This window comes from Mya arenaria, chromosome 11 (assembly GCF_026914265.1).
Source record: "Mya arenaria isolate MELC-2E11 chromosome 11, ASM2691426v1".
Classification (NCBI taxonomy): Eukaryota; Metazoa; Mollusca; class Bivalvia; order Myida; family Myidae; genus Mya; species Mya arenaria.
In genome coordinates, this window is record NC_069132.1 from 4,692,363 (window position 1) to 4,712,473 (window position 20,111).

A 20,111-nucleotide genomic window follows, 5' to 3' on the forward strand; every position below is an offset into this window, starting at 1 on the left:
CTTATTTAAAAAAGTTACAAATTTCTTTTATTTTAAAATGTCTTTAAATTAAAATGCAAATAAACAATGATTACTTTATAAAATTAATCAAATAAGTTTGATATTTTCAACAAATTTTTAATTCGAACATTTCAATGTTACGAAAGAGCTGGCCGACGCGGGATCTTCAGAATCTCAATAATTAAGAAGTCGATTTTAAGCTTTTATATTTACAACGTAGGTGCCTTAAACTTCCCTTTTGTATACTTTTTAAAAACTGTCAATATCGTGACATTGTCTTAGTCCACCTAAATGACCGTCGACGAGTCTTTGGAAGATTTTAAGACCGTAGTTACCTGGTATTTGGACTGCAGTTTTGGCCAGTCGAACTATCCGAATCGAGCGATTCGGTGCCTAGGTTGACCTCTTGGTCTGAGGTTTATTAAAAATGTGTTCTTGTACTCTATAATGCACACAATAAAAAAATAATCCACTTTTGTTCATATAATTTTACATATTGTATTTTTTAATATTTCATACAACTCTTATAATTTACAAGTTATTTCGGATTGAGAAGTACATTGTATGTACGGATATGAGCTTGGAAATCAGCTCAAATCTTGAAGATTAATTTGATAAAACAAGTGCATACCTTGCATGCATGTGCAGCTGTATGCTCATTGCTCAATGCTAGCTATATATTTATCTTTCTTCTGCAGATCCAGCAATCATGGGAATTCAAGGATTGCTGCCATTTTTAAAGAAGATCCACCAACCTGTGAATGTCTCACAATTTGCTGGATGTACTGTAGCCATAGATGCATACTGCTGGCTGCATAAGGGAGCCTTCTCCTGTGCCGAGAAATTGGCTCTTGGTGAAAAAACAGACCAGTAAGTGAGAAGGGAACAACATCAAGAAAGTGTAAATTTCGCATGTAACACACATGATTCTGTTTATAATTTTAGTTTTAATCTATCATTCTCTTAAATAACTTTAAATGTACCAGTACAAAATGATTATTATAATGTTAGTACACAATGATATTTCAGAACTATTGGTCTTGAACAAATAATTGAACCCTAAGCATAGTTTTTTGCACATTTAACTAAGGGGCTGAGTGCATCCTGCTGATGCACATGTTAAGAATGATTGGTCCTCAGGAAATATTGTTTATGTTTGTACTGCATGTATTTAAATGAACTATGTATATTTGATCTTTTTCACTTCTTTTGCCTGTTTGGTACCAGTAATATTAGGAAAGTTCTGTTTACAGCTTAAAACTGGGGAAAATGAGTAATGTAAATAGTAAGGGTTTGGAAAACATTATGCTTTACTTCTCACTCAATACACATATCATTGACAAACTGAAAATCCCCCCTTTGGTGATGAAGACAGGTCATATTTACATTGGTTTAATAGGTCGAATTGATTCTGATAACAGGAACATTCTTTTTACCGTAAATGACTGGGTATTAGACGCACTTTTTTCTCTCAGATTTTGATGCAAAAAAATGCCTGCGTATAATACCCAGTAACAATTTTTTGAACTTTTTTTCTGAGGTCAATTTCAAGCCGAGAGTTTGTTTAGATTTATGTAGAAAGGGATGGTACTCGCGTCATATTGATCGAGTATATACGGGTTAAAACGGCAGTTGAAGATCGGGATACGGTATATCGTAAGACGTTTATAATTTCAACAAAAATATTTTTCGATTAAAGTTACCGTAATTCACCTAAGAGTTCGGACACTCTAAATATTTGGACACCCATAATTATTTCCCAAAATAATTTATAAGGACATCAATCATAACTTTCATAGCTACCAAGTTTCACAGACGAAGATTATTGATTTTTATCTTTACACTGCCTGGCTAGATTACCTAACCGTATACACCACTGTGACAATTTAATTAGTTACTACCCATCCTAAACGATTTATTGCCTGTTGAAAAGGAAGTGTGATATATTTATTTGAGGATTAAACAAACAACAAGGGCAATCAAGGGATTAAGGAAACATCGACATGGCATGTTTGTAAAACGATCTGCCAATAAGCTTTCAAACTTGTACCACACTTATAGACTATATGAAGCAATAATCGTACAGTTATACATTAATCCTGCATAGCAATGTCCATGCTCTCCACGAGATCCTCGTGGGCATAACTGTAAGTTATGTGACGTCACACAGTGTGACTCTTTGATCTGAAGCCGATAAAATGTGTTTATTCAGTTCAGTGCATGTATAAAATGGTGTTTTAATTAACTTCATGAAGGATTTACACTTATAGGCGTAATAAATAAGTTTATGACCATTGATTACTACGGATAAATTAATAAGTGGCAAAAAGCAAACATGAAGAAAAAAGGCAGGTTAAACAAACATGTAAATAAAATGTAAAAATGATAATTTTCTATGTATTCGGAGAGCGAAAAAAATAATTAATTTATGGTGTCCGAACTCTTGTGAATTGCGGTATTCAATATTATTTTGAATAATAAATTGAATTAAACAATAATCAAACTTACATATAAAAAAGCAAAGTTGGGCACTGTCAAAATATTTTTTGCTTAACATAACTTTTCATTCTCGACAGTATGGTTTTAAAGATAACCATCGCCATTTTCACGAATTTTTTTTTTTTGTCACTGTCAACAAACATGGTGGCTGAAAATGCCGGACGATTTTGACATTTTTTCTATGCGTCTTTTAACCAAAAACATAGATTAAAAGTTTTTTTCTCGGATTTTTCACAGATTTTTTTCCCTGCGTCTAATACCCCTTATCGTCTTATACCCAGTCATTTACGGTACCCTTTGAGGAAAAGGGCATTTTGGGGCAGTTTATGTACTTAATGTGTGAGTTTGACCAAGAAAATGATGAAAGATGCTGTTGTTGGTATATTTCTTTTAACCTGCATTTATATCATTGACATGTATTCTCTGTCTTTCAGGTATGTATACTACTGTATGAAGTACATCAATTATCTACTATCAAAGAATATTAAACCTATTATGGTTTTTGATGGATGCCACTTGCCGTCGAAGAAAAATGTTGAAAAGACCAGGAGAGAGTAAGATCTTGATTTTCAAGTTTTTGTTAAAATCTGGTTATTTAATCTCATGAAGTGTGAATGGTAACTACATGTATATAATAATCAGTTCAATTTAGTTAAACTTAATGGTTATTTTATGGAATTAAAATAATGCCATTTTATGAGCTCTCCTGTTTTTCAAAGAAAAGGTCATGGTATTGCGATAGTGTTGAAAAACTGACGTGGGCAACAACTTAAAAACATTCAAGTCATTGGCATATAAAACTTGTTACACATATTACTAGTGATATAAGGCATTTGTGTTGCTAGGCCCATTACTCTGGTTTTAATAAATATTGAGTTATGTCCCCCCAAAAAATTGATTTGGCCATAAATGAAAGAAAATGTAAATGGTAATTACATAAAACTTTGTTATATATTTATATTCTTGAACATTTGCACATTGTCATTAGTAATTATCACTAATGACAATGTGCAAATGTTTAAGAAGGCCCATTACTCTTGCTTTAATTAAAGTCAAATTACGCCCCTTGTTTTACTTAGAAAATAGACGAGCCTTAGCATTAGCTCTGTGGCGCTCTTGTTTAATATTTTATTTCATCAAATCCACTGTAAGTAAATGTAAACTGTTTAAAATATAAATATGTAAGGTATATGATTAAGAATAGACCATATCTCTGTTTTTAGAAAGAGAGAGATCAACCGTAAGAAGGCTGCGCAGTTCCTTCGGGAAGGGAAGCGAGCGGAAGCGAGGGAATGTCTCCAGCGATGTATCGACATCTCTCCAGAAATGGCCTTACAACTCATGAATGTATGTCACAGCAGTTGAATTATAACTATAAAATAGTTTGAAATATAAGATTCTGCAAAAGAGAACCCAAAATTGATGACATCTTCCTTCTCACTGTAAAGGCATTATGGGTTCAATCGCATGAGTTTGGATTCTGGTTGTCGAGCTAGACAAGAGGGTTTCTTCTGGTTACTTTGTTTTCCCTTACAGCATAATGCCATATCCTTAGTGTAACATCATACCATGCAATATGAGTGCGATATATAAAATATTATAAAAAAAGAACAATAAATTATGTTGAACTTAAACAAAATCTTGATATAATCTGTTTTGGTTAGTGTGATATTTTCAATATTTATTTTACTACACATGAAATTGAGTTATTACCATTACTTTATGAATGTATGACCAAAAAAGTTATTATAAAAATGAGGTCAGTATTATATTTACATGTTTTGACCTACAAATTAATTCTAAATACCTGCAGTTTAATGTATATAATAAATTGTTATAATATGATGTTTTAAGACGTGCCGAAACAACAGTGTGGACTGTATAGTGGCGCCGTATGAGGCTGACGCTCAACTTGCATACTTGAACAAGATCGGGGTGGCCCAGGTTATCATCACAGAGGACTCCGATCTCCTTTTGTTCGGCTGTGAAAGGGTATGGCAGTAGTGATACAGTCAATCATTTTTATTCTTTGTGAATTCTTTCCTTGGAACTTCATTTTTTATATGGTTGGACCCAGAGAAAAAAAGAGTCCCAGGCATAGTTTTGTGCACATATTACTTTAAAACTATGCATTCTGCTGATGCACATGTGTTAGAATAATGAGACCTCATGAAAATTGATGAGTAAAGGACTCTTGATGCACAGCAGAATGGATCAGAAGAGATATAATCTTATTTACACATGTATTTCTTTTATATACATATGTACTTGTGTAGTCATATTATATATATTTTATATTAGAACACAGTGAACAAGATCAGAGTTCATTGGTGGGATATCCAAGTTTTTTTGGACAGAGTGGAGCAGGAGTTATGTGTGCGCATTTAACTATTTTAAGATTAAAATTGACTTACTACCATTTGCTGCAATTTTTGGATTAAATGCAGAAATTACTTTCTGTTTAATTATCTTCTGTTATCTTAGATTTATTGATCCTGGCTATAATCTATAATGTCTTGCATCTTTTAGTTTAAAGTTTAAGATTAAACTCTTAAAACAAACAAAAATTTATTGTCTATTCCATTCAGGTACTGTTCAAGATGGACCATGCTGGTAATGGTGTGCTCATAGAGCAGCGTCGCCTTAACGAGGTGATGGAGATCCAGCCAGACCACTACACGTTTGACAAGTTTCGTTATATCTGTATCCTGTCAGGCTGTGATTACCTCCCCTCTCTCCCGGGCATTGGGCTTGCGAAGGCCACGAAGGTGTTCAAGATTGCCAGACAGGCAGTAGTGGAACAGGTGGGCACAAAGTCTGATCTGATGCAATTTAAAAATTATAAATCTTTTCTTCTGTGTCATAGAGTAGTGGCCACATCAGCCCCCCCTTACTGATCTCCTTGTTATATAACTGAAGAGTAAAAAGGCTATGAGCCTATTAATGAGGATATCTATGAATGAAAGGGTTAAGAATTTTTAATGATTGAGTTCTTGTCTGATGTCTCAAACTGTTATCTTAATTAAACATAGCTTGAGAGGTGTAAACCTGAGTGGTTTATTTCAAGCATTGGAATGAAAAACCATTGGATAACCAAACATGGTAACATAGCGATTACTTTTGTGTATATTAATTATGATAAGAAATAATTTGGCACTAGTTTTTCACAATGTAATGGTAAATAAAGCTTTTTGTCTTTATATGTTCTTTCTTCTCTTCTTTCAGCGTGTTGTTTCATGCGCAATAAATCATCCAAGGTTCCTTTATTGAGTAATGGACAGAGGGACCAATATTATTTAAGAATAAGAAATATAGATCATTACTATTTTAAAAACCCTCGATGAAAAACCCTCTCACTTAAACTGTTAACGAATTGCTATATTTATCAGTGGTTCTGAGCAAGTTCATTTGTATCCAAAACAGGAGGAAGTACCTTGAAATGAATATAAATGACTTCAGGTTTTTTTTCAAAAGGGGTCTTAGCCCCTTTATCTTACTTCGGGCATGAATCCCTCATACTCAAACAGACATGTCAGGATTGACAATTGATCAACTGTTAGAGCCCCTGATTTATAGAACAATCAAGCCAGTTCAGTTATGTATCCAGATCTCATGGGAAAAAATCTGTTCTATTCAGTTGCTGACGAAACTCTCAACATACCTGAAGTGCAACATTACGGTGCCACCGGAGTATATAGAAGGCTTCAAGGCTGCAGACAATACATTCCTGTACCAACTGGTGTTTGATCCCCTTAAAAGGAAGCTGGTACCTCTGAAGTAACACCATATTCACTAATATGAATTAAGTAAACATTTACACTTCAGTTACTGTTCCTTATTTCTTAGCATGATTGATTTAATCCAATATGATTATTCATATAAAAGTAAGGAAATTATCAATAAGGCCATATTAAAAGTAGTGCTGTGGTCATGCACCATTCAATTGGAACCACAGCCCCACAACTATCCCCGCCATACCCCTGGACCTTGGGGGAGGTGGGAGGTGGCGTGGTTACAATTGACTGGTGCATTACTGTGACATGCTGACAAAAGCTAGGCAGGTAGGGAAAAGATTATTTTGTTGTCTACAAAGTTTGTAAACAGGGGAGTTTATAATAGGAAGCTTTTCATGTCATGTTTCATGTCCAGTTCAGTGTGTAAATGGGTATCCGTAGAGACTACCTTATATTATTTTCATGATTAAAAACACAGCTTTTTAGTTTAAACTGATGAAACTACACTTAGATGTTGCGTGTCTTTTCTAGAGATTTCCATTCCAGTAATGTTGTCATAAATAAATCTCATTAATGATTTAGTGCATATTCCTGAAAATAAAAACAATTTTAAAATATTTTAAAATAACTTGCCACATGTGTTCGACATACCAAGACGAATTGTTGCGTGCAAGACCCGTGTCCTTCCTCTAAGGTCAAGGTCACACTTAGTGTTTATTCACAATGGAATATTGCAAATAAGAACATTGAGTATACTTTGTCGTGCCCGGGCTGTTTCTTTCCCTTGTATGGCCATATTTTAAAATACTTGCTATATGTGTTCAACATACTAAGATGACGTGTCCCCTGTAAGACCTGTGTCCCTACCTCTAAGGTCGAGGTCACACTTAGGTGTTTATTCACAATGGAATGCTGCATATAAGGACATAGAGTATAGGTTGTCGTGTCCAGCCTGTAACTTTCTCTTGTAAGGACATATTTTAAAATAACTTGCCACATGTGTTTGACATACCAAGACTACGTGTCGAGTGCAAAGCCTGTGTCCCTACCTCTAAGGTCAAGGTCACACTTAGTGTTTATTCACAATGGAATGCTGCATATAAGGACATAGAGTATAGGTTGTCGTGTCCTGGCTGTGACTTTCTCCTGTACGGACATATTTTAAAATAACTTGCCTTATGTGTTCGACATATCAAGACGACATGTTGTGTGCAAGACATGTGTCCCTACCTCTAAGGTCAAGGTCACAGTGACCTCAAATGATAAAAAGATTTTAAAGCTTGTCCGATTGATTAATCAACAATGCCTAGACCTATGGTCATCAAACTTGACATGGAGGCTGGACCTGACAAGTAGATGACCCCTATTGATTTTAGGGTCATTGGGTCAAAGGTCAAGGTCACAGTGACCTTGAATGATAAAAGGTCTGATTGGTGATTTGACAATGTCTGCACACACAGCCCTCAATTTTGACTTGAAGGTTGGGTTTGACCAGTAGATGACCCCTTTTGATTTTGGGGTTCATCGGACCAAGGGTCAAGGTCACATTGACCTTGAATGATGAAAGGTTGTCAGAGTTATAATTCGACAATGCCTGCACCCATGGCCTTCAAACTTGACTTGTAGGTTGGGCCTGACCAGTTGATGACCCCTATTTATTTTGGGGGTCGTCAGATCAAAGGTCAAGGTCACAGTGACCTTGAAGGAAAACTAAAAAATTCCTGGACCTATGGTTATCAAACTTGACATGAAGGCTGGGCCTGACCAGTAGATGACCCCTCTTGATTTTGGGTTTCATCAGGTCAAGGTCACAGTGACCTTTAACACAAAAAAGTTAACAAAGCTTCTCCCAGTGATATATCAACAAAGCCTGGACCTATGATCATCAAACTTGATTAGGGGGTTCGGCCTGACCTGTAGATGACCCCTTTCAATTTAAGGGGTCAAAGGTCAAGGTCACAGTGACCTTGAACGCAAAAAGCTTGTCTGTGTGATAACTTGACACTGCCTGCACCCATGGCCCTAAAACTTGGAGGTCCATGCATATTTCATTCAATTGCCCAAATAATCCTGATAACATGGCGCTCAGGCTTAAAAAAACAACAACATTTGGTTCGGGTTACCCGACCCTACCTACGGAATAGGCACCGACCCTACAGTTTTTATAGTCAGTTGGAAAAAAAAAAAAAAAAAAAAAAATTTTTTTTGAAATTGCTTTTCACTTTGTAGTTGAAAACCTTAAATGCTTATACAGAAGATAACTTTAACACCATTATACAATGATGAAAATGACATTCTTATATAAAGCCTAATAAAAAAAAAAAGCCTTCCTACCCTACCTATTTTCATGCGATGGTAATGTGTACGTATTGATTGTATCTCGATGAAACTTGTACAGTATCTAGATATCCATTAGAGCTCGGTTCCTTTCGAAAACCAGCCAGATCCGTCCATGCATGCCTAGATTATGGCCCTTGATAGTATAAAAAAATGCTATTGCGTAAACAATTGGTTGTGAACACGATACAGTCTTCATTTTTGATTGAATCTCGATGAAACTTGTACAGTATCTAGATATCCATTATAGCTCGGTTCCTTTCGAAAACCAGCCAGATCCGCCCATGCATGCCTAGAGTATGGCCGTTGATAGTATAAAAAAATGCTATTGTGTAAACAATAGCTTGTGAACACGATACAGTCTTCAGTTTTGATAGTATCTCGATGAAACTTGTACAGTATTTAGATATCCATTAGAGCTCGGTTCCTTTCGAAAACCAGCCAGATCTGCCCATGCATGCCTAGATTATGGCCCTTGATAGTATAAAAAAATGCTTTTGTGTAAACACTAGCTTGTGAACACGATACAGTCTTCAGTTTTGATTGTATCTCGATGAAACTTGTACAGTATTTAGATATCCATTAGAGCTCGGTTCCTTTTGAAAACCAGCCAGATCCGCCCATGCATGCCTAGATTATGGGCCTTGAAAGTATTAAAAAATCTGTTTGTCTGTAAACAATTGCTTGTGAACATGATACAGTCTTCAGTTTTGATTGTATCTCGATGAAACTTGTACAGTATTTAGATATCCATTACAACTTGGTTCCTTTTGAAAACCAGCCAGATCTGCCCATGCATGCCTGGATTATGGGTCTTGAAAGTATAAAAAATGCTATTTAAAGCTAAGTCTATTTTTAGCCAAGTCTACATGAGTGAAGTCTATTTTTAGCCAAGTTTACATGTAAAGTCACAATTGCTTGTGAAGGTTTGTTCAAATTATGCCCCTGGGGTCATTACTGCCCCCCCCCCCCCCTCCTCCCCCCCCCACGGAGATTGTCCCGCAAGGGACCAGTCCGGCAAATGCAAACGACCTCGGCGACATTGGCAGAGGCCCAGGGAAGAGTTCTCTTTTCTTTGTAAGGGACGGACTCCCCCCCCCCCCCCCCTTAAATTGGGAAATATTAAAAACCTGTTTGTCTGAAAGCACTATGCAAATCCTTGCTATTTTGAACAAGGCTTTATTTAGTGGTTCACTACCATGGATGTTTAAATTATGCCCCTTGGGTCAAAACTGGCACTGCCCTGGGTGTCACAATTTTCCTAGAGACTTTTTAAGAAATATTTTCAAAATCTTCTTGTTTCAAACCACAAGGCCCATACCTTTGATATTTGTTGTGGAGCATCATATGATGCAATTGAAAACATTTGAAATAATGCCCCTTTGGCAAAAGCTGGCCCCACCCCTTTTGACTTACTTATTAATTTTTAAAGGTACAGTAATGAAATTTTGACCATGTGAACAGTTTTGCAAACAAGCATTAATGTTGTCCTCGGATGTCCTTGACTTTGACCTTTGACCGACTTTTATTTTTAAAGCTACAGAAATGAAATTTTGACGATTAGTACAGTTTTGAGAGCAAATATTTTTTACCAGATTACCTTTACTTGGCACATATTAAAATAGTTCATGCAACTAATCTGCTTACAACACTTCCTGTCCTCAGATGTTGAACGTGCAGCGTTTTCAGCTAACCCAAACACTAAAAGTGAACTATATATTTGTTGCCTATAACTCAAACGTACATGCTCTGGATTGAAAATGACCACAAGAGCCATGCCAGTAGAGCATATGCCCTTTTGGGCCTCTTGTTTAAAAGGATGTAACCCTAACGAAACAAAAAAAAAATTTTGGCCTCAGGGGGGCATAATGTTTGACAAACATCTCTTGTTTTATGTTCAGAGGCAATTTAAAATAACTTACCATATGTATTTGACACATAAAGGCAAGATCAACTTTTCATGTACTGACCGTGTTCATAGGTCAATGTCACATTCGGGGGCATACGTCTTGTACTGTGACAGCTCTTGTTTTCTTGATTGTTTTTGACAGGCACACATAACATCTTAAATGCATTCATTTCTAAGACAGAGTATTCTGTTGTCCAGCGTGCTGCCCACAACAGCTTTTGTTCAATATGGCTAGCTATATTTTCACTGTTGGATATGAAACAGGAAGTTGAAAGGCATATAATAAATACACATTCTGACATTATTAAGATGGCCAAGGAAGTAACACAATACATTCAAACAGGATCATTAAAAGTTAATTCAAAGTGCCACATGGTTTATATTTTCAAGAATAATGAATACTAGTAATATGTTTTTATTTTTATTTTTTTGGCCAAAAAATAATTAAGGTCAGAACTATAAATATATGGTTGGTTGGGTTACTGTAACCACAGCATTATTTTTATTGGCCTGTTAAGACTTTATATGTAGCTGAATAAGTGAGTTTACCAGTGAAAACTATAATGGAATAATGGAACTTTTTATTGATAACCTATTTGTTTGTTGATGTATAATGTTTGGTAAATTTCTTGCTTTAAGTTCCTATGGCCCTGATGTGGATCCGAAGGAAATGGCGTATGCTGGCTCCTACATGCCCCAGGAAAAAGCCCTACAGATAGCACTGGGAAACATTAATATCTACAATGGCGAAAAGTTTGCTGATTTTGATCCTGAGAGATTTGTGGTAAATATTTTATAGAGTTCTGATGCTTGAACTAAAGGTGAAACACATAGTCAAATGGTGACATTGATAATTTGAAGTATTAATTTTTTCAAGAAATTGATATTTACCTTTGGTGATACATAATTTGGTAAATTAATCATTGCATTCTTTAATGTTTAAGAATAAAAAAAATGTAATGGAAGGCTTCAAAAAAAGAAAGAATTTATTTACAGTTGAAATGCTTTTATCCAAATTAATGGAATGAATTGAATTCCATATTTACATATTGAATTTGCTGTCAAATGTATATGCACTCTGTCATTAATTATGCCCCCCTTCGAAGAAGAGGGGTATATTGTTTTGCACAGGCATGTTGGTATGTCGGTCGGTCGGTCCGTCGGTAGACCAAAGCTTGTCCGAGTGATAACTCAACAATTCCTAGACGTATGGTCATCAAACTTCACATGAAGGTTGGGCCTGACTAGTAGATGACCCCTATTGATTTTGGGGGTCATCAGGTCAAAGGTCAAGGTCATAGTGACCTTTAATGGTAAAATAATTTTAAAGCTTGTCCGAGTGATAATTCAACAATGCCTGCACCCATGGCCCTCAAACTTGACATGGAGGTTGGGCCTGACCAGTAGATGACCCCTATTGATTTTAGGGGTCAAAGGTCAAGGTCACAGTGACCTTGAAAGCAAACTCGACAATTCTTGGACCTATGGTCATCAAACTTGACATGAAGGTTGGGCCTGCCCAGTAGATGACCCCTATCGACTTTGGGGGTCATCAGGCCAAGGTCAATGTCACAGTAACCTTTAACGCAAAAAAGGTAACAAATCTTCCCCCACTGATATCTCAACAATGCCTGAACCTATGATCATTAAACTTGACATGGATGTTAAGCCTGACCAGTAGATTCATAGAGCCAAAGGTCAAGGTCACAGTGATCTTGAATGGTAAAAGGTTGTCCGAGTGATAACTCAAAATGCCTGAACCCATGGCCTTCAAACTTGACTTGGAGTTGCATCTGACTTGTAGATGACCCCTTATGATTTAAGGGGTCATCGGGTCAAAGGTCAAGGTCACAGTGACCTTGAATGAAAAAAACTTGTCTTGTGATAACTTAACAATGCCTGCACCCATGGCCCTCAAACTTGACATTTAGGTTTCTGGTGACCAGCTGATGACTCTGGATTTTGAGTTCATAGAGTCAAAGGTCATGACGGTTATAACACACTTTATCCTCACACTTTAATGGTCATAATCTTAAAACAGCAACAAATCAGCTGTCATTTTGGTCCATGCATATTTCATTCAATTGTCCATATAATCCTGACAACATGGCGCTCAGGGGGGGCATAATGTTTGACAAACATCTCTTGTTTAAAGATGTATTGAAATATTTTATTAGTTCTTGACATTACTAACCTTACTGGGTACTTTATTAGTTAAATCACAATTGATCATGCTTATTTCTGTTTAATGCTTATGAACAGTGCTTGTATTATAAATGTCAGCCAAAGTACGGGAAGAAGAAGCCCGAAATGTTGCACATGCTGAGCATGTGGAGTCGTGGATACCGGGTGAAGCCGAGGGCGGCCCTCAAGGAAACCCAAACTCCAGAGCGTCCTAACATGAGGGGGCGTGAGGTGGAGGTTAGAAGACCTCTTAGGAGGAGTCCCAGGAAAAGGGCTCACCAAGGTAGGGAACATATTTTATAGAGTAGGGGTGGGGATGGGGATGGTGGAATCAGGGAGGGTTGTGGGAATATTGTTTTGCCTATTTTCTGTTAGTTCATAAACACTATGTAAATCATGTATGCATGCTACACAAGAAAGTATGTCATAACCCTAGATTTTACTGAATATGTGCTGTTTTAGGTGGGAACACCTTTTGTTGACAATGTGTTGAGCCAGCACTGTATGTTCTACTTTTTCAATTGTGGGTATTGTAAGTAAACCCCTCTCCCTATCTGAATGCACTGACACAGTGGATAGCTGCACTGTTTAAAAATGAAAGAGGAAGAATGGAATTTCAGTGCTCCTACATGGCAAGTTCTCATTGTTCATATAATAGATGTGATGCTTATGTCAATATTAAGTCTGTATATATATTCATGTAATGCAAATTTACACTGACATGATTTTGTAAAAAAAATAAAGTGTGAATGATCTTCGTGTGCGAAGTGAAAGTGGCCCCAATTCAAATGCCAAAACATGTATCAAATCATATATTTTGTTCCCAGGTGTGACTTCAAAAGAAGGAATAGAGTTGCGAGTAAATGTTTTAGCAAATAAAATTGAACCCTTCAAAACATAAATCTGTATATAAATTTGATGTTTTTTTTAAATAAAGTAACCTTATGACAGTGTTTTACTTCCACTGTCTTTGTCTTATAACAGTGTAAGTTTTTTTTCCTTAATTTCTATAATAAATGGGAATTCCCAAATTTAGTCAAAATGGCATATTTTTCCCAAACAGAAATGCCCTGACCCCCTTCCCAAATTGGTAAAAAAAATAACACTGGTCAGTTATACATTGTAAATTTTCAGATGAGGATTGTGAGTTATCCAAGACAAATTCTGAGTTGACCAACATGTATGGGGATGGTCCTCCAGAGAAAAAGGTTCGGCCTGACGTCGGAGATGATCTACATAGATTCATGTTTGCTAAGAAGAGCGACTCTCAAGGTTGATATCTACATCTCACTTCATGGATTAGTGTTGAACAATCCTTGTCATGTTAAAGATTAAGCAAACTTTCTAGTTACATTTTTTTTTTTGTTGCACAAATTTTCAGATAGAGTTTACGCGGTAACAAGAACTTGTTTCCAGCTGATTGAAGTTGTTTCTTTTGCCATTTGATAATAATTAAAGGATGAGTAATAAAGCCATTGTCCGCTTTAGAGCTTTTACGGCATATAAATATAACTACATTGTATAGCAATAAATATAGGATATTTATTAATTGTCCAGTTGGTACAAAAATGATGAAACAAGTTTAGGAAAAGTTATAAAGAGCCTTTGGCGCAACAAGTTTTTATAAAATTTATTAAATGCTAACTAATGTAAGCTTCAGTTTATAACGTGACACAAACATCACCAAAGAGGAAGTTTTAATTTATTTTATGATGCTAAATTGATAGGGCACTAGGATTATGTCAATGAAAAGTTACACCTGGGTATATGAGATATGTAATGGTAATATTTTACTCGTAACAGACAGTCATGCGAAAAATTGAATATAATAGACCCATTTTTATAAAGGACTTCTTCAAGTAAAAGCTGGTTGGTTTAGTCCATTGTGTACTTGTACATGTCCTGGTATTCCATATCCTTGCCCTACAGGTACACAACCCCCTGATCAGTCTGACTCAGAACCTGAACCAGAGCCTGCCAACCCCGGTGGAAAGCGCACTCCAGCATTCTTTAACTCCCTGCGTGAGGCCCATCCGACCCTCATTAGTAGCCCATCCAAGGATGAGGAGGAGAAGGAGAATCATGTTAAATCTCCCACCAGGAATATGTTTGCCTGTAGGTCTCCCAGCAAGAGACTCAGGTTCAACCTGAATGCAGAGAAACCCAAGCCTGTAGAGGTCAAGAGCAGGTTGGATTTTACTCCCATATTTTAATGATTTTTTTGGGGGCTTGATTGTGTCATTGATAAGGTAACAGCTTATAGTATCATGCTCGAGACCCTTTCCCAGTTATGCTGTCTGTTTTGAGAGGCAATGAAAAAGGTCCCCTGTGGAGATCGAGCCCACAACCACTTGGATCGGAGGCGGACATCTATAACAGAACATATAAAATTAATTCCAATTTGTTCTGTTTATTATGTTAGTTACATACATACAGCAAATTATTTTGTGAGGATTGTATAGAACCATGTTGCATATTGGAAATGGATTTATATAAATAGATTATAAACTTCTTTTCTACCAATGAATGCAGAATAATCAATTATAAGTCTTGATAAAGTATGGAGTGAATGGTTTAATGTGCAGTCATTTTCACTTGAGTAGACTTGCATGACAAGGGATGATAGCTTTGAAAGGCAATCCAAAATGGTAATGAGCAGTAATTGTTGAACACTTATACCTTCTGTTGCACAGCACAATGTTTCTTTACAGGTTCTTTTCCCCTGTATCCCGTGGAGCTTCTAAAGATGCAGAGATATCCAAACAGACCAGTATAAGCGGTTTCAGACCAGCACATTCAAACACCGAGAATGTTTACAATGAGACGGGTACAGAAATATGTGACAACCCTGAAACAGACACTAAAGACAGTGTGCCTAGTGTAGATTCTCCAAGGACTATGTCTCCATCTACAAAAGATAGGAAAAGTTCATCAGGGCTATTTAAGTTTACAAAAACATCCCAGAGTGATGTATCTTCCCCAGCATCTAATTCTGCATTCAACTGGTCGAAGTTCAAATTCAACAAACAAGGAAGTTCAGACTCTTTGGACTCAACCAAATCTGTACATAATCCTTTCAAAAAAGTTGTTTCATCAAGTAAATCAAATTCAACATCCATCCTCAATAGCAGCGCTACAGCTGATACAGGAGGCATGATTAACTCTGATATAGACAGCAAGACAGACTGTGATAATGATAATGAAACATGTGATAAAGATGCAGGATTTACTGATAAAGACTTGGAAGTTAGCGAGCAAGACACATCATTAAGTGAGAAAGAACCAGAACTAGGAGATACAAGCCCCTCAGAGCTGGGTGATGCCCGCTGCTCCATATCAGACAGTTACCCCTATAGCATAGACTCCATGTATATGTCCCAGCAAACAGCAGGGAGTCAAGACTCTCTCCCCAGTCTTCCTTCACTCAGCCAGGATGGAGACAATACTGTCATTGATAACTCTAATAAATCTGTAAAGAGGGTACCAAGTCTGAGTATATATTTCAAACCTGCTCCCAGTGATTCACAAGGGTCAACAGTCATCTCCAAGGGTATATCTGATCGAGGAGACACACAGGATGAACCTCAAACTGACTCTGGAGATGGCCCTGCGAAGGTGGTGTTCATTATTGAGTCAGATGATGAGGATGTCGGTGCTGAGGCAGACTCCCTTACGAAGCCAAAGGTAAACTTGGAGGTTTCATTCAATAATATTATATTGATTTCCGCCTGTGTAACTTGAAATTCAACATAGTTTCTACTATAGTTATTGAAGAACCTTTTATAACATATGACAGAAGATGTTGTAAAACAATTCTTTAAAATGTCATATACTTGTTTTGCATTATTTAAAAAAGATTTAAGAGTAAGGAGTAACATAAACCATCTGTTTTGTTTAGATGTGTAAGCTTATATGAAAAGGAGCAATCTTTGTGGGGAAGAAAGGACACAGCTTTGTGTTGTAACTTGTAATATATGTGTTATTTCTTTCAGAAAGAGGATTTAAAGCCAAAACCAGGTTTAAAGTTGGGTAAGTTTTAATAGATTTTTGATTACTCTGTTTATTTTTAGCTTCACTATTTGAAACTTAAGATATGTGTTCCCAACTATTCAATCTACTTTATTGTGTCGCCTGAAAAGACGACATATAGGGGTTACTTTTGTCGTCGGCGGCGGCGGCGTCCGCGTCCCATTTTCGCTTGTCCGGGGTATATCTCCTAAACTATTAGTGGTATCAACTTGAAACTTCATATGTACATAGATCTAATTGAGGGCAAGTGCAGTGCACAAGAACTGTTACTCTTGCTTCCATATTTTTAGAGTTATTGCCCTTTGTTATTTTCATGCTCAAAGTTTTGTCCGGGGCATATCTTGTAGAATATAAGAGTTATCAACTTGAAACTTCATATGTAGATAGATCTCATGAAGGGCAAGTGCAGTGCACAATAACAGTAACTCTTGCTTTCTTGGTTTTAAAATTATTGCCCTTTGTTAATTTTCATGCTTAAAGTTTTGTCCGGGGCATATCTTGAAGAATATAAGAGGTATCAATTTGAAACTTCATAGCTAGATAGATCTCATTGAGGGCAAGTGCAGTGCACAATAACAGTAACTCTTGCTTTCTTAGTTTTAAAGTTATTGCCCTTTGTTAATTTTCATGCTTAAAGTTTTGTCCGGGGCATATCTTGAAGAATATAAGAGGTATCAACTTGAAACTTCATAGCTAGATATATCTCATTGAGGGCAAGTGCAGTGCACAATAACAGTAACTCTTGCTTTCTTAGTTGTAAAGTTATTGCCCTTTGTTAATTTTCATGCTTAAAGTTTTGTCCGGGGCATATCTTGAAGAATATAAGAGGTATCAACTTGAAACTTCATAGCTAGATAGATCTCATTGAGGGCAAGTGCAGTGCACAATAACAGTAACTCTTGCTTTCTTAGTTGTAAAGTTATTGCCCTTTGTTAATTTTCATGCTTAAAGTTTTGTCCGGGGCATATCTTGAAGAATATAAGAGGTATCAACTTGAAACTTCATAGCTAGATAGATGTCATTAAGGGCAAGTGCAGTGCACAAGAATCGTTACTCTTGCTGCCATATTTTTAGAGTTATTGCCCTTTGTTAATTTTCTTGCTTATGTTTTGTCTGTGGCATATCTCGTAAACTATAGGAGGTTTCAACCTGAAACTTATTCCGTAGGTATATCTGATTGAGGGTTCAAATGCCACCTACACTTGAAAGTTAAATGGCAACATCATTGTCTATAAATGAATAAAATGCCAATCTAACAGCTATAATGTCGACAGTAAATAATTCGTCAGGCGACACATCCGACTCGCGGAGTTCTAGTTAATTAAGTAAGATTACACTCATTTGAAAATAATGGGCCTTTATTATTCAACTTCAAAATTCTTGTTAAGGTTTTGCATGTAAGCACACATAGGTAAATATCTCAGCAACTACTTGATGTATTGCATTGAGACTTGATGCAACGGTACTCAACAATCCACCCTGATATTTTTTGTCGTTGTCCGCCCGCAGTCCGTCCCTCCGTCACCTTTCTTTCTCTCTGGAACAATATTTTGCTACGGATTGGTCAGATGATGTTCAAACTTGATCAGATTGTCTACTTTCTTAATAGCTGGACTGCTTGTAAAATTAGAATACAAGGATTCAAAAACTAGTTCTCAAGGTCAAATCTTAGAGAAAAAGATTAAACACACTAGAGGCATTAGTTTTTGTCCACTATTCATTAAATTTAATCAGAGTGTTTCCCCTTAATGAACTCTTGTACTAATTTAAAACTAGGTCACATGAGAGTCAGTAGGATCATAAGATTCAAACTTGGACAGAATGTTTTCCTTGATGAAATCTCACAATATTTTAAAGTGGGTCACATGGGGTCAAAAACAGTCTCTGCGTCAAATCTTTAAAAACAAATCTTTTGAATCAGAATGTTTTCCTTGATGAAATTAATGACTAGTTTGAAACTGGATCACATGAGGTCAGAAACTAGGTTGAATATTTCATAAATCTTGTTCAGAACCAAATATTGGTATTGATTGGTCAGACTTTGTTCAAACTGTGGTCAGAATTTTGCTCCTGAAGTGGTTCACATGGGGTCAAAACTATGTCGCATCATCAAACCTTAAAGAAAACTTAAAAGTGAAAACAGAGGCAATATATCCTCTAGAATCTTCATGAAACTTTTTCAAAATTTGCCTCAAGGTCACATGGGGTCAAAAACTAGGTAACTAGGTCAAAACCTAAAGCACTAGACCACTCCCCCAGACCAGATAACAAAAGCATCTTTGGAAACTTTAAGTTGTAATGTTTCCTGAAGAAAACCTGTGCTTTAAAATGGTATTTTCAGTTTTAAAAAACTTAATATTTCAAAGGTAGATTTTACGTTATAACGCAATATAGGTTGATTTAAAAAATACATTAAAAAAACGAAAACATTGTATGATTTGTGTACAGTAAAAACATATCAGCCTTTAGGCAAATGTAAATTAATTGCAAGATGCTTAAATGGGGTGATGTGTGTTCATGCTCTTTCTTATTGCATACGGGACTCCATATGGCATATTGTAATGGACACATAAAAGCAGATCAATAAGATTCTAATGAAAATACATGTAAAGTAGATCTTAATATGTCAATTGTTTTCAAAAAACATTCAACATTTCTGATATATATCTAATATATTCAAATGTAAAACATTGAAATGCATTAACAAAAAATTGGTATCAACCTATTATATTGTGCCCCTTATAGCATAAAACTTCAACCTGTGCAATAAAACAGAGAAGGAGTTGTTGATTTTAAGGATATCCAATTTAAGGTTACTTAAGTTGCCTCTCTTAAATGGCTCCTGAATGACTACAATGCTTTATTTTTTTAAAGACCAATAGTCCCCTCCACTTGTTTTTCAGGTGGTGTGAAACCGGGTTGTCGAGTATCGGGTTTGTCAAGAAAGTCACGGAAATCCTCAAGTGACTCACTCGACAAAAACCAGCCAAAGTTGAAAGATATGTTTGCCAAGTTCTCTTACAATAAACAGGTATGAGTGTCTACTTATTTTTACGATTGGGCCTCACAGGTCTGCTAGGTAACTGTTTTGTATTTGATTATGTAAACACATCTGATTTAACTGAAAAATCTTCTCCTAAATCCACTGTAAATTATCATTTAAGTCTGTACCTGTCTTAGGGTTGTCAAACCTCTGATGAATGAAAATGGTAGAAATGGAAAGTGATTTTATTAGATATTGATAATGATTATGACTTTGTCAGGGCATTATTTTCCGGTAGTGATGCACATTTTTACTCTTTCAGTGAATGGCCCGACTTCCCAATGACTTGATTCCTCTGACCAAGGGGAATGCCTGATGTGATACTTTTCCACAAAACCTTTTACAAGATAAACATTTAAATTGAATTCTAATGAAA

At 36.3% G+C, this 20,111-nt stretch overlaps 1 protein-coding gene across 1 annotated transcript; it reads left to right on the forward strand.

The window, feature by feature from the left end:
- The first annotated feature begins 153 nt into the window (after positions 1 to 153).
- LOC128207995 (exonuclease 1-like) lies at positions 154 to 20,111 on the forward strand. Its single transcript, XM_052911239.1, has 15 exons — positions 154 to 216; positions 699 to 870; positions 2,934 to 3,053; positions 3,723 to 3,846; positions 4,354 to 4,491; positions 5,088 to 5,303; positions 6,137 to 6,276; positions 11,119 to 11,263; positions 12,763 to 12,946; positions 13,798 to 13,935; positions 14,593 to 14,851; positions 15,375 to 16,347; positions 16,656 to 16,692; positions 19,596 to 19,723; positions 19,998 to 20,111. Exons 2-15 carry the CDS (start codon positions 710 to 712, stop codon positions 19,998 to 20,000), a joined length of 2,766 nt encoding a protein of 921 aa, XP_052767199.1. The 5' UTR covers positions 154 to 216; positions 699 to 709; the 3' UTR covers positions 20,001 to 20,111.

Bases quoted from the DNA above. Each gene is read 5' to 3' on its own strand.
- LOC128207995 (XM_052911239.1), top strand. From the start codon at position 710: ATGGGAATTCAAGGATTGCTGCCATTTTTAAAGAAGATCCACCAACCT. The intron at 3,847-4,353 runs GTATGTCACAGC...TGATGTTTTAAG, and splicing joins TGGCCTTACAACTCATGAAT to ACGTGCCGAAACAACAGTGT. The intron at 16,348-16,655 runs GTAAACTTGGAG...TATTTCTTTCAG, and splicing joins ACTCCCTTACGAAGCCAAAG to AAAGAGGATTTAAAGCCAAA.